Source organism: Plectropomus leopardus, chromosome 11, assembly GCF_026936395.1.
Source record: "Plectropomus leopardus strain MGB_pleo_1.0 chromosome 11, ASM2693639v1, whole genome shotgun sequence".
Classification (NCBI taxonomy): Eukaryota; Metazoa; Chordata; class Actinopteri; order Perciformes; family Serranidae; genus Plectropomus; species Plectropomus leopardus.
The window spans coordinates 24,965,434-24,992,044 of record NC_142186.1 but is presented as its reverse complement, the minus strand read 5'-3'; the positions used below and the strand labels follow the sequence as shown (position 1 = coordinate 24,992,044).

The 26,611-nt window shown below is 40.6% G+C and overlaps 1 protein-coding gene and 1 non-coding gene across 5 annotated transcripts; both read right to left on the bottom strand.

The window, feature by feature from the left end:
* Positions 1 to 142: 142 nt before the first annotated feature.
* chd4b (chromodomain helicase DNA binding protein 4b) lies at positions 143 to 26,611 on the bottom strand. Of its 4 annotated transcripts, none has more exons than XM_042489286.2 (40): positions 26,375 to 26,611; positions 25,892 to 26,105; positions 25,333 to 25,460; positions 22,962 to 23,216; positions 22,726 to 22,841; positions 22,493 to 22,592; positions 22,178 to 22,388; positions 21,931 to 22,052; positions 21,672 to 21,795; positions 20,595 to 20,767; positions 19,835 to 20,080; positions 18,708 to 18,911; positions 18,347 to 18,558; positions 17,205 to 17,336; positions 17,025 to 17,124; positions 16,618 to 16,809; positions 15,170 to 15,370; positions 14,428 to 14,565; positions 14,198 to 14,319; positions 13,936 to 14,109; positions 13,043 to 13,184; positions 12,654 to 12,903; positions 12,424 to 12,548; positions 12,240 to 12,332; positions 11,984 to 12,125; positions 11,191 to 11,360; positions 10,915 to 11,104; positions 9,765 to 9,851; positions 8,746 to 8,837; positions 8,501 to 8,634; positions 7,625 to 7,769; positions 7,369 to 7,525; positions 6,197 to 6,282; positions 5,855 to 6,107; positions 5,719 to 5,775; positions 4,542 to 4,712; positions 4,320 to 4,428; positions 3,472 to 3,604; positions 3,178 to 3,373; positions 143 to 1,405 (listed from the first exon to the last, which is right to left on the bottom strand). In XM_042489286.2, the coding sequence occupies exons 2-40, from the start codon at positions 25,953 to 25,955 to the stop codon at positions 1,203 to 1,205; spliced, it is 5,949 nt and encodes a 1,982-aa protein (XP_042345220.1). In that variant the 5' UTR covers positions 25,956 to 26,105; positions 26,375 to 26,611; the 3' UTR covers positions 143 to 1,202. The 4 variants fall into 4 exon arrangements, with proteins under 4 accessions (XP_042345220.1, XP_042345222.1, XP_042345221.1 ...); XM_042489288.2 differs by having other exon boundaries at positions 10,927 to 11,104; XM_042489287.2 differs by having other exon boundaries at positions 25,333 to 25,457.
* LOC121946391 (small Cajal body-specific RNA 11) lies at positions 16,411 to 16,553 on the bottom strand. The gene has a single exon (XR_006106015.2).

Here is a 26,611-nt window from a genome sequence, read left to right as displayed (position 1 = left end):
GGAGTGAGTCCTCGTCCATGGAGTCCATCATGTGCATCGCCAGCCCAGAACAGACTATCCAAACTAAGCCATTTGTGTTTCCTGCATCGGCCGCTGTAGTTAGGAGCCCCTCCACGACAAGCTAAACAGCGTCGGAAAAACATTTAACATTAAACTGCTTTATTCAGTGCTTTTAAATCACCTGTTGAAATTAACTGCCGACTTTTTATTGTAGTTCATAAAAACAAACAGCAATGATAAAACCAACAAGGTGGTAACCATTATAATAATATTCAATAATGTAAAACAACATAACAATATACAGTAAGAAATTAAATTAACTTAAGATTGCCTTCATTCTCAAAACCATCCAATGTACCTAAAAGCTGTGGAGCTATTGCATGTCCGAATTACGGGAGAGTTTCCAGGGAGCAAATCTGTGGTGCAGTCGGGAATGTCGAGGTGCTGGTTGGGACATGAGCACAGAGAGCAGATCCTGGATCGGTGGCGGGTCAGGACGCAGGGGGAGGTAACAGATCTGACGGACTGATAGAAAAGTGACAGTAACGCTCTCTCAACGTCGGGAGCATTCTGCAGTAGAGGTGCACATTAATATGCCCTGTTTTATACACACACACATACAGGAAACACACACACCCTCTCTACACACACACACACACACATACAGGTGAGGACATTAGAGTCGACGACTTTTTTAAAAAAAAGGTTTCACAATTTTCTAAAGGTGAAAATGAATTCTTCAATAATCCAAAAATTACTACAAAGCACCAGTATACTCCGAGCATGCTGCTTTTTCTCCAGTCTAGCTTCTTCGTCTTCATGTTACATATAGTTACATACACACGTTTGACCCTGCTGGAAAGACAGAACAGGACAGGTCAGTGGAGCTGCCCGCAGTTCAGTCGTGACGACAGTGTTCAGGTTACAGGAGTTAAAATCTGAATCCCAGCGGAGGAGAAAGACTCGTTTCCATTCGCTCCCATCCTACAGCCGCCATTCCAGTCTTCTCTAAACAAAGTCCAGCAGCTGTTATCAGTGGCTGATGCTCCTCTGAGTCCGGAGATGGGTTGTGGGTGCAGAACGAGGAGGACTAACCTGACTGTGCTGTACATGGTGGTTGAGGGGGAGGACGTCTGCTACATGGCGGTGAGGTGAGGGCGACTAGCCTCAGTCAGTGTGAGTGACGTGTGCGAGGTGATGGGTCAGCGCTGCACCTGCATCTGCTGCGAGGTCTGTGACTGGTTCTGAGCGGTGACCTCGGGGCCCCGGCTGGCCAATCGGCTGAGGATGTTCCTCTCAGACATTTGGAGCCGCACGGCAACAGGCGGTATCCTAGCAATGGTGGCCGGGAGACGGGTGACGTCTGCCTTCATGTCGCTCAGCAGTTCCTCAAGCTGTTTGAGAACTGGATAAAACACGGAAATGAGCGTTGAGCGCCGCCGTGGTAATCTACATGAGGACTATTTTAGTTTTTTTTAGTCCGTTTTGTGTCTGGTAAAATTCAAGGAATAAAAATCACCATATTTTAGTGTTAAGCTGCATTTAGATCGGATTTTGTCAGGCAAAATGTACTAAATAAAGCAGAAGGGGTCAGGATGTAGCGTCTGTAGAGCTGCAATCATATACTCTGGAAACTACTGTGGCTAGCAGCCTAAAAACAGCAGTCCACTAAGTTGCAAAGTTACTGGTTTTTTGTTTTGTTTGTTTGTTTATTTTGTTTTTGTGCGCATGTTCCCTTAAGAACATTCTGTGCCCGAAATCTGAGGGTTCTGCAGGTCCATGAACGCAGTGCATATATATATATACATATACATATATGTATGTGTGTGTGTGTGTGTGTGTGTGTGTGTGTGTATTTTTATTTTTTTTATTTATTTATTTATTTTTTTTTAATGCATTATAGTTTAATCATTTTATTTTTACCTGTATTGGGTATTTTTGATTTACATGATTCTTGAAAATCTAAAAAAATATTCATTGATTAACAGAAAATAATGAGCAGATTAATCAATGATGAAAATTATCATTAGATGCAGCCCTGAAAACTGCAAACCTTTGTATTTTGCAAACATCTCTTCAACCTGAGAGGTGGATGACTGAGTGGTTGTAATGGTTATTTCCTGGAGAGGTAATGAAATGCTGTCCTTGTTCCAACATAGAAACTGCCCACAGCGTTGCACCTGACATTTGTTGCTGGTCACGTTAGCAGCTACATTTGGAGCCCAGAAATTTAAATATTTGCATTTACACAATAGCTCCCTTTTACTGGCTCCTGATATTATCACAGTGTCGATCAACACTTCTCTCTCTCACACACAAACACCAGCGTCTCTTGCTCAGAGGCTCATTACATGAGTGAAAAATGTTTCCAGAGACACAACAGATAGTTGTGATGCAGCTACAGTAATATTATTGTGAGATGACATTATATTTTAGAAAAGTATCCTGCCAAGATCAGAACGTAGGATGAACTTTTGTATATGATCAATTAGTGATGGCAAATGTGCTTTTTTTCATAGTAATGTCCTAACTGATGATGTAACACTTGTATGCAATGCGAAGCCCAATAAACGTAACTTTTATGAATCAGTGAACTTGTTGATGACTTGTATGTCACAACTTAAATGTTTAGCTGGCTGAAACAATAAGCTACATGTGATGTCATTTGGTATAATAGCAAAATAACGGACAGCACCTCACTGTGCAGTGGGGCTGCAAACAAAAATTCTTTTCATTACTGATTAATTTACAAACTATTTTCTCAATCAATCATTTTGTCAATAAATCTAAAAAAAAAATTTGAAAGGAGCCTTGTGTAGAGACGTTTGTGTGTTTTATCTGACCAGCACTCCCAAAACCCAACGCTATTTAGTTTATTATCATGTAAATTCTCACATTTAAGAGGCATGAAACGAGCAATTGTCTGATTTTTTTTTTTTTTGCTTAAAAAATGACAATTATTCATCGACTTATTGACATATTGTTGCAGTTCTACTGTGCAGAACAGTTGCCCCACATTGTCCCTTTCTTTGAGTCATGAGACAAGTCTACAGAGCCTTGTGTTTGCAGTTATTAACTTAAAAAATGTACAGTCTAATTTAATCTTGCTGAAATACAAAATCCTTTTTTTCAGGTGTATGAGAGCCTTCCCTGCACCTCTCTCTTTTGGTTTTTTACCTTTATGCAGAACTGCGTTGGCCGGCTTGTTTCCCGACATGGACTCCTTGCTGAGGTGCTGGTGGGACTCTGCGAGACACTCCACCTCACTGAAGCGGGTGTTGAGGGCCATGGAGGGGTGGGCCGGGTCCTCTGTCATGTTCAAGTAAGCAGCCCTGCGCAACTGCTCCTCAATCACCAACGCCTGCTCCAGTAACTGAAGAGAAACAAAGAGAGACGACAGGCCCAGTGAGGTATGAGTCAGACAGAAACAATCACAGGGGAAACGTGCGATACTAGTGAGCGCGCTTTCACCTTGAACCTGCGGGCAAGAAACTTGTTTTTGATCTCCAGGAAGTTTCCTCTGCTCATCTCCCCTTTGAAGGGCTCATTGAGGATGGCGAACCTCACATCGTTCTGCACATCCTGCCACCGAGCGTAGCCGTGTCTAACAGAAGCTGAGGTCAAGCGTTACAACATTTTTGTCTTGTGAGGGTCATGATATCATATTCTCAAGCAGTTTTTTTGGACAATAAATACTAATCAATGTGCACAGAAAACTGTACACTTTAGGAATTGGGTAAGTTGTCTCTTCTTTTAAAAAAGGCCCCTCACTGCACGACCTGGCTGAAATACTCGGTCTGATATCCTTTGAATGATTTGATCAGCTGACCTTTACACACTTAACTCTCATAACAGAAAACTGTGAAGGAAGAAACAAACAGCTGATGATGCTGCATGGTCTCGGTGTGCGTCGTACTGGCAGCATCAAGCTTCAGCCATCTTCAAGGCAGCGATGTGATATAATGGAGCAGCTAACGACTATTTTATTATTGATTAATCTGCAGATTTCTTTCCCAAATAACTGACTGCATAGTCAGTAAAATATAAAAAAAAAGGGTAAAATGCAACAATCACAACTTCCTAAAACTCAAGATGTTCCCATTAATTTTTTCATCCTGCCAAGCCAGCATTATGAAAAAAAAAACAAAGATATCAAACATTAAATTATCGTGGACTCAGAGAAAAAAAAAAAAAATTTAAGAAGTTTGAAGCAGTTGCTGCAACTTTTACTGATAAATTTTCATATGATTGACTAATAAGATGAACTAAGACAGCAGTCACATGTAAGAATTTAATGAACTGTCCTTTTTAAAGGATACTGTATGATGCCAGCCAGCAGCCAGTAGTCATGGCGACGGTGCCAAATCTCAAAGGTCTTTTTGGTGACGGTGGCCGCCCGCTCTTCATTCTGCCACAGAGAGTGGAGCTCTGGGAACAAGGACAGAAAGGTCAACAGACCGAAACCAAAGAGGGAAGAGAGAGATAAAGTGTGTGTGCACACGTGAGTGAGTGAGTGAGTGTGTGTGTGTGTGCGTGTCCACCTGTGAATCCTCCGTCAGCGATGTTGAACATGAACCTCTGCTTGGTGGCTTTCTTCTTTTCCTCGCTGATGTTAACCGCTGGCGCAGCTGTTGCTCCTTCTTTGGCGTTTTCTCCATTCTGCAGTTTTCCAGAATCCTCTGTTTTCACAGCGTCCTTCTCCTCTTTTTGTTCTGTGTGAAAACAACAGAAACTCGTCAGAAACAAAGTCTGAAATCCAAGATACCCTCTCATTATCCAGACCAGGACTGGGCGGTTGGATAAACTGATCAGTTATCGGTAATTGGCAGAGTACATTGTCAGTTGATTTTTGTATCTAACTCTGTGAATTAAGGGTTTATTTCCACCAAACCAGAGTGGTTGATTCCTTGAGTGCGGAAAGACTATTGTCTATTGCACTATTATTACACTACTGTCTCCTCCTTTTTCATTTCTCTCCCCTTGATAACCCCACATTTATTGTTGTAATTAATCACTTGTATTTGTTTATATATTTATTTTTGTTTCGGTTTGTTTGAGTCTAGTTCCCATGCTTGTCCTGTGTTTTGTTCGTCTTCACGTTGTTGGTAATTTGTTGTGTGCTTAAGTTTCCATGTTGCCTACTTGTAGAAATGACAATTTATAAATAATTAGATAAATACAAATAAAAATACAAATAAATATCAGCAGTGGTCTGTGGTATATTAAGGGCGCTGGGTCACTGCAACTACAATTTAGACTTTAATCTAAAACATTTTTGAAGTGTATTTAACGATGAGTTAACGAGGCAATTAACGAGTGCATTTGTGTTCTGGGGGATGGGGGGGGGGTGGTTCATATGTTTTTTTTTGTTTGTTTTTTTATGTTTTTAACTTGTAAAGCACTTTGTGCTACATTAAATGTATGAAAAGTGCTCTATAAATAAAGTTTGATTTGATTGGATTTGAAAAGAGAGAAACCTGAATTCAGTAGGTGTATGTTTGCTGATGACGGCCAGTTAGAAAAAGTTAACATTACCAAACCAGCACATAAGTTAAATTCAGCTATGATGGCACTGTGAAAAATTCATTAATATATATACATTCAGACATTTGGTTAAATGTTATATAGTTATCAAAGATGTCTCCATCAAAAGTTAACAATGAAATTAACCTTAATTGCCAAGTGTGTGAGTGTATGTGTGTGTGTGTGTTTTAGTACCTTTCTTCTCCTCTGTTTGTGGACTTGTGTCCATCTTCTCATCTTTTCCCTCCTCAGCTGAAACAAGAGAAGCAAAAGTGAAAATGACAGAAAAAGGAAATAAGGAAACGACAGAACAGTTAATCACCTGCCTCACCTTTGGACTTGTCCTCTTCTGAATCCGTCTTGCTCTCCGATCCCTCACCTTTGACCTCAGTGTCCTTCTCCGCCTCCGAAGTCTTGTCCCTATCTTCTTTGTCCTTACTCACGTCTTCACCCTCCTTCTCCTTGCCCTCATCTCCATTTCCTGTCTCCTTGTTTTTCTCTTCCTTCCCTGCAGTGGAGTCTACGTCGTCTTCTTTCTTTTCGAGGAGGGGGGATTTTTCAGACTCGTCTGGGATTTCAATAATCTAAGGGAGACGCAGCCAGTTTAATGTTGCTGCTCAAAACATGACCTGTGCTGAAAACAAAAGAAGCTAAAAGTGGATATAAAATATACCTCTGGATCATCTGCCTTCTTGGCTCCTTTGCCATCCTCTCCCTCCTTCTTCATGTCTTCCTTGTCGTCTGATTTCGACAAATCCTCTGAAAAGAAAAACAATGCACACGTCAACAAGTATTTAAAGAAAGCTAAAGCTGTCTCAGCAACAAAACTACATTTCACATTTCTATATCACATTGAATGAGCGAAAAAGTGGCCAGTCACTACTTCTTTCATGATTTTGGAGCTTGAGGAAAGACTGAATGATATTTTTTAGTGCAACAAGAAGAAAAAATAATTGACCTTTCGCTCAAACGCCACCAGCCAATCACATTTCGTGCAGCTACATATGCACTCAAACATCCTGCAGACCTCCATAGAAAAGCATCAGAAATTTCAATTAAAGATGTGCATAGGGTTAATGCAACACTGATACGAGGTTTCCTGAGGCTGGAGACTTGAAGTAATTTATCCGTCCCCTAAACTCAAATAAACAGAGCAAACAGTCTCCTTTGGATTAAGTTGTGTGCTAAATGTAAAGACGATAAACAAACAAGGATGTCTACATTTGTTATAAGGCAACAATTTTTGTTTCAAAGTGACAGGTATGTATAACGTCATACATTATGACTGCAGCATTGTGTTTAATGTCACTTTGCAGCAAACATCGCTACGTAAAGTTAGTTTAAGTTAGCTGATAGCAGCTAACGTTATGGCCAACTTTGTAACGTCACCACACGACTGCATAGCGACCCTTTTAATGGGTTTTGTGTGAAATAAGAAGCTTCTGTCCCCAAGAGTTCTGTTTAGCATGTTTGGATATGTCTTTGACACTGACAGCCGTCATTGTTCGTTCAGGAAGCGCTCCAATTGTTTGACCATGTGAGCTAAAGGGGGCGGGGCTTTGTGACAGGTCAATTGTTCTAACAGCTTTCAGGGTTATTTCAGCGTTATGACTGTGTTAAAGCATGTGGTGATGAGGTTAGGGCTAAGAGGAAATGGAAATGCTTGTCATTTTGTTAAAGGACCCTCATAAAGACAGTTTTACTGCATACAGTTTCTGTTTCTGTAATGGTTCTCACTGCAGAACCACAGTATGTTCATCATGAAGCTGAACATCTGCAGCACATTGTAAGAGATCATACCTAATTTAACATGGAGTGTGTGTGTGTTTGTGTGTGCGTGTGTACCCGGGATAGGTGTGTTGGGCTGTGTGTCTGCAGGGGTCCCAGTAGAAGGAGTCTTTGGGTCTTCACCTGCAGCCAAAGCTGCAGCCCTTTTGTTCTCCTCCAGCTCTGCCATCCAGGGCATCGACCACTGACCGTTCACGTGCTCAAATTCTTGCACCTGTTCATCAACAAGTGAGTCATCATTCAATCAATGATTAAATACTCAAATTATCTGCACAGATCTTCTAGTGTTTCTTTTAGAACTGGTGATCATTACCTTCTTCCTTATGAGTGACATCACACCGATGCGGGTGAGGACGTGTTGCCTTGACAGACCCTCACGCGGGACGCCGTCTGCAAAGGTCTCAGCTCCATCAGCCCCCGGCTCACAAAGGTGACGCATGAACAGAGACACGTAGGCCCTGTGAACATGAGTGAAGAAGGAGGTGGAGCAACGTCACCGTGCAGACACTTGAAAAATGTCAAACTCACAGAAATGCACAAAGAAAACAGACTTCACGTGAAACAAAGTGATAAATATTCCAGATTCAGCAAAGTAAACTGTAACACTCTTTAGGGCTACGTATTGTTTGAGATGTTTGGATTATATTGCCAATATAATACCTGAGATTTGGTCTTTATACCAAAATAATATCACTATGTAAACTTTTTAAAATTTTATTTTAAAGTCTTTTTATTTTTAAGTCATTGTGTTCAAGCATTAAATGTCAGACGTTAAAAAAATATTTTCCTAAAAAAATATATAAAAAAAAATAAAATTATAAAATGGATCAGGAATAATTGAAAATCAAGTCCACAAGATTACAAATGTGAGCTGGCATGCGATGCTAATTTTCTGTGCTTGTCAGTTACAGTTACAGTCAGTTACAGACACATTTTGGAGCTTTGAGCTTTTGCCAACAGTTTAAGGATCCAATGGAGTTATGCAGTTCAGTCATAAGCTCTTTTTAATACTTTTCATTGCTTAAATGTTAGTGAAACCCATATCCAGACCAATAGACTGTCCAATAGCATATATTAAAATATTAATATAATTATAAAATGATGATTAAGATACAAGGTTTTTCTTGCCCTGACAGTAATAATAATGAGGTACAATATTCGGTGTTACCGAGGAGCAGAAAAGACTCACTTGAATTCTTTCTCAGACTTCCCTCGGAGGTCCCTGACCAGCCACTGGTTGGTAAAAGCGTCCTGGGGAGGCATCCCATAACGCATCACTGCATTCAGGAAAGCCTTCCTCTGCCGTGCATTGAAGCCCAAAACCTGGCGGGTAAAAACAAGGTGTTTAAACCTTTAAAAACATTAGGAAGTGCTTCACAAGGCATTTATGATGGTTTCTCTTTTTGTGCTGATGTTTCATCTGCAGGAATTCACCTCGATGTTGCCGCCGACTCTGGCCAACAGCGGAGGCAGAGGTTTGTCCCGATCGTTCCTCAGCCCTTTGCGGTTTGGTCTGCGGGCGTTGGCTAAAATGAAATGAACACAGTCCGTTTATCTGAGATTCATTCCTGTAACAGTTTCGCTGAGGCCATGACGTCAGAAATCAAACTGAATTTTGATGTTATCATCACGTGTGCTCTTAACGACCTGAAGTCGCTCCACTGCTGAGGCTCTCCCTCCTCTCAAACTCTCCGCACTCTCACATTAAATGATTGTTTTTAAAGCTTTCAGAACATTTACAACTGAAAGCGGTGTTGCGTTATACTTCATTTAATGAAACTGAAGTAAAACAGACATAATTTAATAAAAAAATCAAAATAAAATCAAAATATACATCTTTCTACGCACAAAAAAGAACTGCCAAATAGATAACTTTCATATCAACACACAGGAAACAATCTGATCTGAAACAAGTGCCTTTTGAAACAAATCCTGTTCTGTGCATTTCAAAACAACTTAAACACCAACAATCTCTGTAAAGTGCATGTAGACAGTTCAGCTGGCCGAGAAACCACTGATTTTAATTTTCATGGCCTGTTTCTTTGCTTTTCACCTTCTCTTTTCTTCCTTTCTTTTTCTCTTTCTGTACTGTCTTTTCTCTGTACGCTCAAAGTAGACGATGCAGCAGCAACGGCCCTTTTGCGACATGTTGTACAAGTTGTCAATGAGGATATCACAGCTGTCGTCTGAATCTGCGCACACATCTGTAGAGGCGGTTTGAAGAATGTTAGTCGGCTCGAACGGGAGGGTCGACCTCCGTGTCTCAAACATAACTGGGACCAAAACGTAAACTCAAGTAATAACTTCAAACAACTTAAATGAACAACTTCTATATAACTACATAAATACTGAATGGCATTCACAGTACTGTCTTACCACCAAAGCTCGCTCGCACACACACTCACACACACACCTCTTTTCTTACAGGCACTGATCTGAACAGTGAGCCTTACCTTCGGTCCGTTCATCAAAGTCCTCGTCGCCCTCTTCCGAGGCCACCGAGTAATCTGACTGGTTATCGGACTGATCCTCCTGCCAGTCTAAAAGGGAGCACAGACAAAATTGTTCAGGACGGACAAAATAAACTTGCGTAACCCAACGGAGCTGCAGTCCCACTGAGTTACTGTCGACCAGGCTTTTAGCCAGGAGAGGGAGCTAATGCTTCACAGTTTCTATAAAACCATTTTTTGGTTCATATCTTTTCATTATTTGTTGTATTTAATAGCTCACCAGCCAGCTGCGGCTGCCCTTGTAATTCTGTATTCGCTTTGCTTAAATAAGTCTGTATCAAACGGACTAAATGGGGATGTAAAATCTTGCTATTCAGCCTGGTTTTGGAGTTAAGAAAGATTTGAAGACATTATTGTACTGTACTGTATTTTTTTCTGTTTAAATCTTTAATGAATGTCTTTTGTAATCTCTCTTATCTATTTTATAAATATTTTATTTATCTGTTTTATCTAGTTTTAGTCTAGCCTTTTAGTCTTTTAACTATGTAATAATAATATTATTATCACTATTATTATTATTATAAGCTCTAGTATTATAGCTTGTAGTATTATATGTATATTATTGTATTTTGTCATCATTTTTTAAATACATTTTTATCTATTTTTTGTCTAGTTTTAATCAAACTATTTTCTAATAATAGTAATTATTATTATTATTATTACATTATTACATTCTTATTATTATTAGCTTGTATTATAGCTTCTGGTATTATATGTATTTTACTATAATTTATCATTTTTAAAATCCATGTTTATCTAGTTCTTTGGTCTAGTTTTTATTTAACAATTTTGTTTTATTGCCTCAAATGCATTGGTCCCAAATTTCAAAAAGTTTTTTGTGTTTTGTTGTTTTTACAATCCACACTTGTTCTTTCATATTATCTGCCTGATCAGAAAAAAAGAAAAATATCAATTTCTAAATAACACACAACTACAACGCTTCTACAGTATATCCAGGCTTATAATACTGATAACATTAAACTTCATGCTTTACACTCACTGGATCTTCCACTGTTACACCACAGACTCCACCAACAGCATTGCACAGCACGCACACACACAAAAAGAGGTTGCATTATATATTGTTCTGTACCCTGTCTTATACCTCGGTCCTCCTGGGAGCCGTCATTGTAGTTGACTGGCTTTCGGGTTCTTTTGCCTTTGCCCAGATTTCGGGCGAGGTCTTCTTGCTGCTGCTCGTAGTGGTGACGGAGCAGCTTCTCCCAGTAGTCGGGATCTACACTTTCCTCCTGCTTGATCACCTCCCTTTCAACCTCCTCCTCCTGAAAGGAGAACAGTAATTAATTGACATGAAAATGGGCATTTTGGGGGTGAAGTGTTTCTTTCAGTTATATATTTGCGCTCATACCTCATCGTCCTCATCTTTGACAACATACTGGGCCACTTTAAAGGAGCTGAGGTATTCGTTCATGCTCTGGAGTTCAGTGTCATCTGTGGCGTCCTGGTTCCTGTCAAGCAAACGCTCAATAGCCTGATCATCGTAGTGGATCACACTGCTGTCGTCCTCCTTGTTGTCTCCTGAAGGGCAAAATAAGCCAAAATAAAAAAACATATACTGTTACTTTTTTGTCATTTTAGTTAGTTCTCGTCGCCCAGATGTATTTTTGACTGTTCATGTATGGTTTCATTTAGTTATTTGATGCTGAAAAGGGATTTTAACGTTATGAATGAAATTGCCAGTGCAAGACGGCAGCGGCCAAATCAGCCATATTTTGGCTTCCTTTCTGTACTGTGGGGGGAAGTGAAGACTTTAGCCTGGTGGCTGTCTGCAGGTGAGGAAATTCAGGCTGTTGTTTTTTAAGTACCCTTCTGCCATCTAGTGGCTCTTCATTTTATTCCCAGTTGACTGATAAAATAAGGGATTGTTATTTATCCCATTTTAAATAAATTATTTTAATTTGACCATATGGCCTTGGTGTGGAGCGTTCCAAAGAAATTTATTACACGACACCATGTAACCTATCTTTTCAAAAAAGTCAGAGCATTAAACCACAAATAATTTGAGCTTTCCAAATTATGACTCGATAGACATAAAATGGTATAGAAATAAATTGAATCTTGATCTCAAAAAATCGAAGGCAAACCAAATTATGTATTTGGGGAATCGTGACACCCCTGTCAGTGGGTTAAAGTCGACTCACCCTCTCCGATTTCATCCTTAAACAACTCTTCAGTTCCAAACTTGAGGATGTCATCGAGCTCCTGTTTGGACATGGATCCTGTCTTGGAGCCGAGACCGGGTCGCACCACCAGATGAGTCAGCATCATCTTCTTCTTTGCCACCTGGTTGATGGAGGTAGGTGGAGAACAGACAAGTGATGAGCAGGTGATCGCAGAAACCTGACATAGTCGATAAGATGTATGAGTGATGTTTTTGTTGTGTTTCTTTTCACAGACCTGCGTGATCCTCTCCTCCACAGAGGCTTTGGTGACGAAGCGATAAATCATCACTTTCCTGTTTTGGCCAATACGGTGAGCTCTGCTAAACGCCTACAAAGTACACACGCACGAAGTAAATGGCATAATCATCCAAACACACAAACACGCTGACATGGATTTGACGTTAACACCGTTTGCATACCTGGATGTCATTGTGGGGGTTCCAGTCGGAGTCGTAAATGATGACGGTGTCAGCGGAGGCGAGATTAATGCCCAAACCGCCAGCTCTGGTAGAGAGGAGGAAAGCAAATTGGGGTGCGCCAGGAGCTGTGTGGATAAAAAAACAGCAACAGAAACACGGAGAGAAAGAAAATTAGAACACTGATAGCAAACAATAGCAGCTTTTTTTAGGCGTCAATATATATGGCTCACCATTAAAGCGGTCGATGGCCTCCTGTCTCAAATTGCCGGTGACTCCTCCATCAATTCTCTCATATTTGTACCCTTCGTTCTCCAGGAAGTCCTCCAGCAGGTCCAGCATTTTGGTCATCTGGGAGAAGACCAGAACCCTGTGGCCTCCTTCCTTCAGCTTCCTCATCATCTTCTGCAGCAGCGACAGTTTTCCTGAAGACTTGACCAGAGCGTTACCCTCATACATGCCGTTTGGAAGTTTTGGCGCCTCCTACAATTAGAAAGAGAAATTTGGATGAACTGACAGCATTTAATTTGTTTCAATACAACACAACGTGCACCCCCAGAAATGAAGTCCAGAAATAAAGTGTTTGTTCTCATATTGTTGTGTGAAAAGATTTAGATCTTACCGTAGCAGCTGCAGGAAAGAGGTAGGGGTGATTGCAGCACTTTTTCAGGTCCATCACCACGTTGAGCAGAGAGACTTGGTTTCCTCCTCCTCGAGTGTTCAGGGCCTCAAAGTTACGTGTTAGGATGAACTTGTAGTATTTCCTTAGTTACAACAAAGAAAAAAAGTAGAAAAAATGCGAGGAGACGTCAGAGATTAGGCAAAGCGAAACATACTATACACCTGTTCAGAAGTCAGAATTGCTACATATCTTCTCTGAATTTTTCTAAAAATACAGTCTAAAAACAAACACATTTTTGAAAACAGAAATTTCCCCCTCTGCTAAAAAAAGAAATCATGTCCATAAACCCTCCTATTAAACATATTTCTGTTCACACTAGGTCGCAAAAACAACCCCAAACACATGCTGGCATTAGCTGTCTATCGCAGTCTCCACTCTTTGAAAAGGCAGTGAAGTGTTCAGGTGAAAGTTACCTTTTTCAAATCTTTTTCAGCTACATCACTGTTGGTATCAGTTAGATTTAACAATAGAGGAGCTGACTTAAAGATACCAGTGATGCTCTGGACAAACAAACTCTTTAAATCCTCATCAACAACAATCAAGCTCTCGAAATTGTCCTCCCATCTAGTGGTTCGACAAAACTGTCTTTTCTGGTGTGCTCATTACACAAAGTGACAATGGGCAAATCCTAATTGAGGACATGACGTTATTGTTTCTCCGTTTTGCATGTCTATACGAATAAAAATTAACTGGAGTTTTGTAAATCTGCATCTTGGAGTACGTATTAAAAAATCTGTTTAAGTGACATAAAACTCAGTTCGGACGAGAGGCCAACACAAAGAGGAAAATATCTGTTTTCAGAGAGTATCTGCAGATCTGGGACAGGAACTTACTTCTGCATGGGGCTCAGCTCCACTCTGACAATGAGCTCGGTCTTTGAGGGCATGTGTTTGAAAACATCAGCCTTCAGCCTCCTGAGCATGTGTGGTCCCAGCATGTCATGGAGCTTCTTGATCTGGTCCTCTTTGGCAATGTCTGCAAACTCCTCCAGGAACCCTTCCAGGTTGCTGCAGAGAAAAAGAAAATACATAAATATGGGGTGGGTTTCTTCATTGTAACTGCAATACATGCTGATATTCTGTGGTGGCGACTGACTTGAATCTCTCTGGAGTCAGGAAGTTCAGCAGGTGGAAGAGCTCCTCCAGGTTGTTCTGAAGAGGAGTGCCGGTTAGCAGCAGCTTGTGTTGCAGCGGGTAGTTGTTCAACACGCGGAAGAACTACGAGAAGAAGACGAAACATAATATTTTGGGGATTGATGAAACTGATTTTTCAAAATTTTTAGAATCATTTAGAACAAACACTTCTACAAAGTATTGCGTCATTACTTTGGACTGGTTGTTTTTCAGCCTGTGAGCCTCGTCCACAACCAGACAGGCCCATTCAATGGAGCCCAGCACAGCCTGGTCAATGGTGATCAGCTCATAAGACGTCAGCAGGACGTGAAACTTGACTGTTGAGTCTTTCTGTAAAGCACAGAGAGAGACAGAGAGAGACAGAGAGGTATGTTACATTTATACACAGCAGACATACCACACACAAGCACACACAAGCACACACAAAACAAAATATCCTTTCTCTTTTTTATTTATGTATCTATTTTTTTTATCCAGTTGCTGTTGATTTGAATATAATTATTGACTTTTTTTCTTGTATTTATTTATATCATCATTTAATTGTATCTGAGGCTTTGGCAATATTGTTTTACAAACATTCATGCCAATAAAGCTAATTGAATTGAATTGAATTGAATTGAATTTAGACCGAGGCAATGGTTAAGCTGCCAAACAGGCAAATAAACAGAATGCAAAAATACAATTATTAAGACTGAAAGTAAATGTTTCCAGTGATAATATACTGCAGTTCCACAAACAAAATCTGAAGTTTGAATGCACATGCACACACACACACACACACACACACACACACACACACACACACACAAACACACACGCCTCTTTTCGTAACGGCACTGAACAAAACAGTTCCATCAATATTCAACTATTAAAGATCTTCATATTTTTATTTCGTATCATAACTGCTGCCCTTTTTTTCCACTTTCTTTCTTACCTTCATTTTGGAGGCCTTCTTGCCGCCTCGGATGGCGTTTCCCTCAAAGGAGAACTCGTTCTCTCTGATGACCGCCCTGCTGTCTTTGTCCCCTACGTAGGTCACCACGTACATGTCAGGGGCCCACATCTCAAACTCTCTCTCCCAGTTGATGATGGTGGACAGTGGAGCACTAACCAGGAAGGGACCTTTGGAGTGACCCTGTAGAAGGAAGACAACATTAACATGTAAGCATTTTTATAGATTTATTATTACATGGCTGCATTTATATATCATTTTTATCCAAAGCCAGGGCCTCACAATACTTTTTTCTAAATGCATGCAACTTTCAAATTACATGCAACACTTTTTGTAGTGTTTTTTACTCCACTATTTGATATATTTGTCCTTCCCTCTTGGCACTTCCAACACGCATTGACCAAAAGAAACCCAACATTAACTGCTGCAACATTTTATTTTTTTATGATGGTTCAAAAATGAGAAAAAAAATCAGTGTCATGACGTAATTAGATGATTTCTTTTTAATTTTCCCAAAAACTGTACAGTAAATAACTTTTTTTAATGTTATATGGTCAGAATCCGCATCATCCTGAACAAGATTACATTAAAATTTCAGCATTTCCGACGTGTTATAATACCATTTGAGCTGACATTTCCTGAAGAGTAATGTACAGTGAAGCTATTTCAAATATTATATGGTCAGAGGAACATTTTGTGCAGAAATCCATTATGCTTCTCAGCAAACCTTATATGAAATGTATTTTATCATAATAGGACTGAGTAGATATAATGTGTCATAAATTATTGCTGTAATGTGTTTTTCTGTGTCCTTTTTGGCCGCTCCAAGTACGTAACAACAGGAATTTACACGCTTCAAAAATCCAAGCGGCGACTGGCTTGACTGCAGTGTTTTACATGCCGCGCTGTTCTGTTTTTCAGGACACCATCAGTGTCCCGTTTTTGCACTGCGACATTATAAATTTGTGAAAATGGACGTGTGGCGTCAGAAAAATGTAAACTGTGTGAGTGTTCAGTCAAGACGAGAGTGAACAGCCATGTACAACATATTTTCTATGTCAAGTTACGTGCACCGGTGCATGTAGAGCTGAGAACTATGTGCACAGCTCAAATTTTAGGTGCACTGCTATGCATATGTAAATGGTATTTTGAGCCCTGACAGCATTTTACAGTTTGCCTCATTCTCAGATATGCCATAAACAGAAGATCTGCATGCAGCTGTGCTTGTCTTGCCCTGCCTTTAGGATGAGCTCCTTACTTGGAACTCATCCCCTTTAACGGACAGAGTTACTGTGTGTCACATGTCTGAAACCCCGCCCACTACAACTGAATGACAGCGGAGGGCAGACTGGACAAATCATGACAGGATGACACCCACAAAAAAAAATGTTTGAGATTCTTTAAAGACAGTCACTTGTATTGTTTTTTACCTCCTTGTATAAAGAGTAGAGGAAGACAGCAGTCTGCACAGTCTTTCCTAAACCCATCTCATCAGCCAGGATTGTGTCTGTGGCCTGAGCCCAAGAAAACCTCAGCCAGTTCAGCCCCTCCAGCTGGTAGGGATGCAGAGTGCCTCCTGTGCTGTCCAGGTAGTCGGGCTGCCGATCAAACTTGATGGTGGGCTGGAAGGAAGAAACCAAGAATATCAATTCCACACCTGATTCAAGCTATCTTTATTCTGCCAAGGGAATACACTTCACAGCGATGCTTCATTTTATCATTAATAATTTATTAGTCCATGAGGAAAAAAAGATATATGTATAGCAGGATCGGTTTCACATTAACGACTGTGTTTGGGAAAAAAGTTTTCTTTGGTTCAAATTTTCATAATACATACATCTACAACTGGATTAGCAGGTGGACGCTCTGCCTTTTTGACTTTGACCGTCTTCTTCAGCTTCTTCACAGGTCTGCCCTCCTCACCCATCATCAGCTCTCTTAAAGAAGATGAAAACAGATTTTTAACTGGATTTACCATGAGATGAGAATTATCCGATATCTAAAAATCTCTGCATACCTGTGGTTCCAGTAAGTCTGTTTGTAGGTGTCAAACTCTGGGATGTCCATGTCTTCACTCTCCCAGGTCGCCTGATCATAAGGCAGATCTCTCCATTTGATCAAGTAATGCACGTTGTTCTTTTTATCAACACTAACATGACAAAAAAACAACACACACAAGAAAGATGGCGTTAGGATAAAGCACTATCATCTTACATTTTGTCCTGACACGATGAATTCTCTTTGTCAACATTATATTCTTACTAATTATTCTTATAGCATTAAATTATATGGCAATTCTATGCTTTTTGCGATCCACAGACTGAATCACTGGGACACTTCCAGGTGAACAACTGCCAGTTGGTTTGAATTGCGGAGATATGTGAAATCTTTCTGTTGTTAATTTTAGCCGTAACTGTAATGTTTTAAGATAAAGTTTGAAGATTTAACATGGTAGTTCAACCTCACTGATGTTATTGCTGTGCCTATTTTATGTACTATGTTGCTTTGCTGTCATTTTTAATAGAGCAAAACTACCAACATGGAAGCTCTGCATATATTGTTGTGGACGGGGGCCGCAAGTAAACATATTTTAACCAGCTAAAAAAAAAAAAAAATCAATATCAGTTTAAGTGTACACCATATTTGGCATATTTCCAAACACCTTATATACTAACTGTTCCACATTTTCAGAGTAAATTAAATTTACTGAATGCTTTCTTCTTATATTTGTACTAGATTGAACTGTGTATTTCATATAGGGCTGCAACTAACGATTATTTTCATTGTCAATTAATCTGATTATTATTTTCTCGATTAATTTATTTTTTTTTTTTTTTTGGTCTACAAAGTCTATAAAATGTCAGAAAAACATGAAAAAGATTGATCAGAGTTTCTGGAATCTCAAAACAACATCCTGAAATGTCTTGTTTTGTTTACAGCCCAAAGTTATTCCATTAATTGTCATAGAGAAGTAATAAAAACCAGAAAACAGTCACATTTCAGAGGCTGAAATCAGACAATTTTGACCTTCTTTAAAAAAACAATTCTTTAAACAGATTATAACTGCTTATCAAATTAGTCACAGACTAATTTAGTAGTTGACAACTAACTGATTAATTGTTGCAGCTCTAATATCATATAAGGTTGTCTGTGCCCTACCTGTGGTTGAGGATGCGATGAATCATCAGCCACTCCATCTTAACGCCATAGCGGCAAAACTCCTCCTCCATGTGGATAAAAAGAGGATCCTTGTTCTTCCTCTTGGTGCTTTTGTTTTCATCGCCCTCGCCTCCAAAGTCCACAGGAGGCGGTTCGTCCATGTCAGTCTTTCTCTGGTAGTTACGGAACATCACTTGGCAGTTCAGCTCCAACTGGGGACGAGCAACAGGGAACAGGGTAGAAAGAGGGACCCTGAGGTTTGTGTGTGTGTGCGTGTGTGTGTTGTGCATTTATGAAATAAATGTGCAAAAAAATCCACACTCTAAACTTTAGGTGCATGAGGTTTCACAGTGTGTGGTACCTGTAGCTCCAGCACCCAGGAGCAGTGCCAGTAGGACATGTTGCACCATTTGACAAAGAACTCCCTCTCCCTGCGGCCTGCCAGCGGCGGGGGATCAGGAGCATCAGCAGGAAGGTCAGCAGGCCGAGGGACGGGCGTGGGGGCGGGCGGCTCGCCCCACTTCCATGTTAAAACCTTCTGGACTTTGCCCTTCATCTGTGGACACTGTTAAGAGGACAGGAGAGAAACTCATTTACAATAGGACGCTTGTTAGTTGCAGTGGTGGAATGTAACTGAGTACATTTACCCAAGTTCTGTATGTATTAAATAAAGGTGAATCAAAGGTACTTGTACTTTACCAGAGTATTTTCTTTTCACGATGCTTTATACTTCTACTCCACTACATTTTAGTGAAAGATTGTACTTTTTATTTTACCACAATTATCTAACACGTTTAGTTACTTAAAAAAATATGATTTTTGCAAGAATATGAGGTGTTTATAAAATATTTCTAGAAGTGTTTAGAATAGTTTAGATAGAATGGAATATTTTTCTTTAATAATTAAAAAAAAGTTTTATAATTTTGAATTTGTTTGGAAGTTTTTTCTCTTTTTAAAACATATAATTTTGAGGTTTTGGGGGTGTTTTTTTCTTTTTTAGAGTTTTGAGGTTTGGGATTGGTTTTTTCAGTTGTTTTCTTTTTTAATATTTTGAGTTTTTAGTGGTGTTTTTTTTTTCAAATATTTTTAATCATTTTGAGCTTTTTAGACACATTTTTTAAAGATGTTTAATAATTGCATAGTTTCACTTTTAATACTTTAATACATTTTCCTGATTATACTTAATTAATTTTTACTAAAGTACCATTTGCAATACAGGACTTTTATTTGTAACAGAGTATTTTCACAGTTGTGGCATTAGTACTTTTACTTAAGTAAAGGATCTGAATGACAGAAACAATTTGACACTAATCAAGGGAATTCAATTTTTAAAAACATTTAAATTTTCAAGACATGAAAAATCTGTGTAACAGAAGCTGACATGGTTTATCCACTGTAGGCGTGCACAAGATGGAATCTGCATCTGCGTGCACGCTCAAGTGAGCACATGCACGCGCACACTCACAGGCACCGGTGCGCAGCACTCACCTTGCAGCGGGGGCAGATCCACTCTCCATTGGGGATTTCGGGGAGAGGAGGGTTGAGGCAGTGGATGTGGTAGGAGGAGGGGCAGGTGTCACAGCAAAGCAGCTCCCCTCCATCCTTGCACACCCGGCAGAACTCAATGTGGTGGTCGTCTTCTTCCTCCACCCCTTCGTCCCTCCTGTCTTCCTCATCCTCCCCTTCGGCCTCAGAGAGATCGTCCCTGGCCTCCCACTGGATCCCCTCCTTCTCCTGTTGGCAGACAGGGAGGTGGTGTGAGTGTGCGAGGGGGAGGAGGGGGGCAGACAGGCAGGGAAGGTATGCGGAACGGAGTGAAAGGAAAAAAAGGGAGGGGTGTGGGGTGATTTTCAAGGGCGGTGGGGGTGGGTGGTGTGTGTATTACGTGCGTGTGCATGTTTGCGTGAGGAGCCATAGTGGAGGGAGGGACAAGGAGAGGAAATGGGGGATGGGGTGGGGGGGTGGGGGGACGTGTGGTGAGGAATAGGAGAGGATAGACGGGAACATGGAGGGAGGGGGCAGCAAAGGACAAAGAGAAATGGAGAACACAATAACATTTTTAATCACCATTAACAAAGTCAATTTCCCAACAGGCTCCTGTCAGTGCAACTTTCCAGTAAAACACCTCCACACAACAACAATACTTCACAGACAGGTGTCATTTTCTGTCGTACTCCGGGAATCACACTCAGTGTTTTGTAATGAAGGACCTAACAGCCGTCTCTGCACAGCGCTGACGGGTACTCACGCAGTGTGGGCAGCTCCACTTGCCCTCGGGGGCCTTCTCCATGTCAGGGTCCAGACAGACCATGTGATAAGCTCTGGGACAGGTGTCACACAAAATGATCTCTCCTCCCTGCTGGCACACCTCACAGTAGTCCTGATGGTCTGTCTCGTAGCCATCGCCATCCTCCGTCTCCACTAAGAGAGGACATCCACAGGAAATCAGCAGGAAAAAATGGAACCAGGACACATTATGCCGAACAAACACTAGAAGACTTTGAAAAGACTGAAGTCAGACACATGTGGAGACAATGTGAGTTTCTAGTCACACACAATACGATTTCACGAAGACGGGGGACCTTGCAGGGTCATTATTTGCAAGACGACAGTTATTTCCCACCATGCTCCTGGAGCAAAATATTACACAGTTTCTTCTGAATCCTCAAAAACACAAAACTCTAGAAACTCAAGATAAAAAGCACATGTTGACAGTACTTTTGTGAAATTGTAATCAATATAAGCAATAATGAGAAACTGTATTTGCACAAAAACTGTGCATTTTGGATTTTTTTGCCTCATCTCACTACCAGCCTCTGTTTGTTAACTGCGCAATTTTAGTGAAAGGAGACCGTGGGAATGAGAGGCGACCTGTTTCAACCGATATTTGTTCAAGTTCTTGTATTTTCCCAGAGTTCCCTACATGTTTACAAGTTTACTGAATGCTGTTTGGTGTTGGAGAACCTACAGCTATCGGTTGTTGACAATGTTCACACTGAACTTCAGTTTTTGCAAAGACTAAGACTAAAAACACGTTTGATTTTGTCAGAGCTTCAAGATGAGAAAAAGAAAAGCTTGAGACAGCGAGTTTTATGACCACCTTACACCAAAGAATCTAGTTCACAGGAGCGAACACCATAGTAAAACTTTGAAAATGAAATTGCTTGAAAATTCATGGCATAAGGCCATCATAAACAGTTAAGGCTTTGGTCTTATTCAATAAAACAAACCTCCTACATTAAGATGTTCTTAAATCTTTGTCCCACACTGATGCACAGATAACAGAACTGATATTTTTTTATTTTAATAATATTTCAATGCTAACCTTTCTTCTTTTTCTTTGCACTCTTGGGTTTCTTCTTAGGACGGCTGCTGCGGTTGGAGCCATCTGACACAGGGAAACTTCCATCATCAAAGTCGCTGTCAACATCAGGGTCGTCTTCATCACTCTGACAGAGAAACAGTGAGAACGAGAAAAATAACTGTTATGTTGTATGCCAATAATATCAATTAATAATCCTTTAATTCTCAAGTGCAAAGATTATACTGTACAACCAAAACACAGGGAGGCAAAAATGTCTTACAGATGAGCGTTTCCTTTTGCTATTGAGACCCCCCAGTTTGATCTTGAGCGGAGCCACCTTCTTAGGTTTGGGCTTCGGCGGAGGTTTAGGGGTTGACTTTGACTTCTTGCGAGCGTTGGGACCTGAAAAAACACAGACATTTAAGTTTAATCAAGAAAACTGTATAATCAAAAAGACAAATCTCAAAGAGTTCATGAATTAAAAAACACCTTTATCCCTGTTACGCCCCACATGTATCCTACATTACCTTTGCCCTCTTTGGTCTTGGCCTTGCGGAGCGGCGGTGCAGGGGCTGCTGGGGGTGTGGCAGGTGTCGGGGCAGCGGCGGGGGCAGTAGCAGGTGTGGGTGAGGAGGCAGCAGTGGTTTCTGCCCCTCCGTCTGTCCCTGCCACCACCATGTTCTCCACAGCTGCAGCCACGTTGGCAGCTGCGAGGGCTGCGTTGGCAGTGGCACAACCCTACAGGGTGACACAGCACCGAGTGAGAAAACTGCTCTCTACTGTCAAACGCACAGGAGGACAGCGATATACGATTAATCACAAACCACAGTAGTTCAGGGTACCTTTAGAGGGTTGTTGGTGCTGAATTCTCTCCACTTAGCCATCATTAGAGTCATCATCTTGGACACAGCAATTTTGGGGTTCTTAGCTGCAATTAAAGGCCTGAGGACATAAAATTTACAAGAAATATGGTGATTGTTTACATTTTAATAAACACATATCTCACTAAATGAGGTGGAGGCAAAAAATTAATGTACTGTTAATGTTAATGTTAATATAAAAGGGGTGTCTTCACCTGACAAACTGGCTGAAGGCCTTGTAGTTTGTGAGGGAGCTGTAGTCTTCCTGAGTAAAGACGTGGTCAATGTCTTTCATGCCCCAGGCCTCCAGCAGCTGGGTGGAGCTTTTAGGCTGAGTCAGGAGGAGAGGGGTCAAAAAACAACAGCCGGGGAGGTTAGTCTGTCACTCTAGCCGAGGGATTTAATTATCCACTCTGCAGCTTGTTGCAGCTGAGTTTAAATGAATCCGTACCTGGCAATCATCGTCATCGTCGTCATCGTCTTCTGGTTCTGGATCTTTGCGTTTGCTCTTGGAGCTGGATGAGCCTCCTTTCTCTGCTGCCGCACCTCCTTTCTTCTTATCTTTGGCCGAGCTGGAGCGTTTCTTCTTTTTCTTCCCAGGGGCATAATCACTTCCTTCACTCTCTGACCGCACACCTCCCTCTTCTGCATCCCTCTCTGCCGCTTCTACTCCGATCAGGTGCTCTGGGGAGCTGACTGGCAACTCCTGCAAAACATAGAGCCACTATGCAAATCACACAGACAGTGGCACTATTTTTTTTATATATCGCATTAAATTTAAATTAGTGTTGTCCATCTTTTTTGATTTCTTGTGATAATTATGTCACTATATTTTGATGGGGACTTTCGCATGGAAAGCCACACTGCTCTGCACTGTTGTCCATGGAGCTACATTAGTGCATGGTTCATCATTCATTTTTTAGGTATAATTGAAGCAAAGAGTCACGAAATCTACTGGTCAGTTGGCAGAAAATTACTTGATGACTATGTTAATATTCAATTAAGGTTTTAATAGTTGTTGAAGCAAATATATGAAATATTTTAATGTCATTTAAGACAACAAACACTGAAAATTTTACAATTTCACACTTAAAACCAAAGAAGTTTGGGGTTTTTTATTTAAAAAATGTCTCATAACGATGAATTTAACAGCAGAATAGTTGAGGATTTATTTTCTGTTGATTGACAAAATGACAAATCATTGCTGCTCTATATCATACCAGTGTAAACTGACTATCTTTGGGTTTTGGACTATCAGACAAAGCACGCAGTTTGAATATTTCATCTTGGTCACCGTAAAATTACACTGGACATTATTTACTATTTGCATGTATTTTATGATTAAAACCATTAGTTGATAAATTCAGGAAAGAATCTGTAGATTAATTAATAACAAAACAGGATAAATGCAGCCCAAATTTCAGGAAAGTGGCTTATTCATCCTATTTCAACCAGACCCCTTTATATTAATTAAATCATACATCAACAGAGATCACATTAAGATGTTTGTGCATGTCTATGCAGATCTGGGGATCCTAAACTGAGACAACAGTCACTTTTAATTAATGTAAGATGCACTCCAGATGTGAATCCACGTGGCGTCTTGACAGCATTGACAGGGCTCCCTGAGTCAGAGCCTCAAAAGTGTAATTCAGATTTTTTTGAAGCGGGGTCAAATAAGGCACCTTTTCATTCTTTCCACTCCGTTTGGGTGACATAAATGAATCTTATACAACCCCACTTGATCGTTTTTCAACTTGATATTTGATGAGTGAGTGAAACATTGCATACTGTCCTCATTGTACAGTAAAATATACTAAGTTGCATCATACTGTTATTGTTTCCCTATATTAAAATGCATTCAAAACTACATTTTGCAAATGTCTTCCACTCTCTTAGGCTGCACAAGTGATATATCTTGCTAAAAACAAATGTTTTAACCAATGCAGCACCTTTAGCAATAATAATAATGATTAGGGGTCGACAGATTATCATCCTCGCTGATGATGATCAGGGCCGATATTTGGTATTTTGCTGATTATCTGTATCAGCGTTTTATCTATGATCACCGATAAAATCAGTTAATGAAAAACACTCAACAAACACCAGGGAGGGCAGTCTGCAATAAATGCAAGGAAAGTGTCAGCCCGGGAGGAACTTTTATTTATAAAACCTCAGGGAGCTATTTTTATTCATTCATTTTTTGTTTAAATTTTCACTGAACTTCAAAAAAAGAAGTTGCTGGGAACTTCCTGTATACGGTGTTGAAAGTTTCAGTTTTGTTAAAGGCATTTGAACAAAGTTTTGTTTTGGAGTTTATGTTCCAAATTCTAAATTTCGACAGAAATATTCTCATTTTTACTTTATATCGTATAGCATATCGGTTCCAAATATCGGTTGTTGATCTCATTAAATACTACTTATCGGTATTGGTATCATGAAATACCAATATCAGTCTACCCCTGATAATAATAATAATAATAATAATAATAATAATAATAATAATGATAACAATGATAACAAACCTCTACTTTAGTAAAGAAAATGACTATGGCAGGTGTGTTTTAATAAAAACGAGCAGATTCCACTGATTAAATGCAGTATTTCTACAATGTTAAGCGGGAAAACCTCAATATCCGCAAAGTTTGTGATGAATGACAAGTTGTTTCTCCATGCAAAATAGAATTGGGGTTTAAAATTCAATCAAGCTGCTTCATTTTAGGGATTTAGTAAAGTAAGGTAATATTTAACAATTGGCACAAGTGGTGTATAGAGAGAGTTAAGACAACACAAGGGTTAAATGAAAAGTGCATGAGGCTGACCTCTCTGATGGGTCTCTGCCTCTTGCTGCTCCTGCTCTCTCGGCTGCTCTTCTTGGCTTTCTTCTTCTTCTTGGACTTGGGTACCTCCTCTACGTCAGAGACAGCATCCTCCGGCTCGTCCTCACCTGCTGCGGGTGACATGCTGTCATTAATGAGGAGGAGGAGGAGTAGACACGCGGACGGTAGCTCGTGCTGCAGGCCAGAGGGGAGAGCAGAGCAGACACGCGCACTGGCACGACTTGGCACACGCTCGTGCACGCACATACACACACGCGCGCGCTGTGAATGCCATAACAGAACAGGTTGAAACTTGTCTGTTTCTCTGGCTCTGAAACTTTGACACTTGACGACCGCACTCGAGCACACACGCGGGGGGGCTCACGGGACGAGACGTGCCAAAAAATACAAGATAAAACTATAAACAGTTGCCTGACAAGTTAGCTAACTAGTGTGTTATGGCGGGTGACGGACTGGCTAGCTTCGAGCTAACGTTAGCTTCGGCGAGCTCAAGTCACAAAGAGAGATGGACCTCCTTCAGAGGAATAAAAAACGAGCTTACCGTGAAGAAGTGAGTGCTCGTCCGCGGCTCCAAAGTCTTCCCTCTCATCCTCGCTGCCCGACATTTTCGCAGCGTTTTAATTTTATGTCTTGCTGGTCGGATTAATCCCTCCTAAACCTTGCTCCTCGGTCGGCGAGGGAGGAGGGAAAATGACGTGGGACTGTTGGAGAATGGACCGGGGGTGTCCAGGAAGGGAGGGGGGCGGTGGTGGGTGCTGAAAATAAATAAATAAATAAACAAATGGCATTGGCTGGTGGCTAATCCTTCCTCATTTTTTTGTTATTTAAACAGTATCTAATTGAGCACCTGCAAACAAGTTGGATAAGTAGATTATGCATGATTTGACATTATCTGTCATTGATTTGCAGGTATTTTTCAACACAGGAGTGAATGAAGTTATGTGTGGCATCCATCATTATTCCAGTCGAGTTAAAACAACACATGATATAAAAGTTTAAGCTCTGCAACACATTGGAAACTTACTGTAGTGTGTGTAGTCCCGGGTCGAGGTGCTCTCTCTCTCTCTCTGTCTCTCTCGGTGCAAGAATGAAGTCTGTTTGTGTTGCTGTCATTTAGTGCTCATTCATTATCAGATCAATGATCGGCGAAATTAAAAACAAAAACAAAAACAAAATGAACCGTCAATGACCCAGAACACGTTGCTCCGTCACCCTCTTCTCTCTCCCCCAACCTTACAGGCAGAGCTTAGCTAACATCCTC

Excerpts from the sequence above, each read along its gene's own strand:
- chd4b (XM_042489286.2), bottom strand. The coding sequence starts at position 25,955 with ATGTCGGGCAGCGAGGATGAGAGGGAAGACTTTGGAGCCGCGGACGAG. Across the intron at positions 14,320-14,427 it reads TGAAAAACAACCAGTCCAAA|TTCTTCCGCGTGTTGAACAA; the intron begins GTAATGACGCAA and ends TTCTTCTCGTAG. Across the intron at positions 7,770-8,500 it reads AAGTCTGAGAAAGAATTCAA|GGCCTACGTGTCTCTGTTCA; the intron begins GTGAGTCTTTTC and ends TCATGTTCACAG.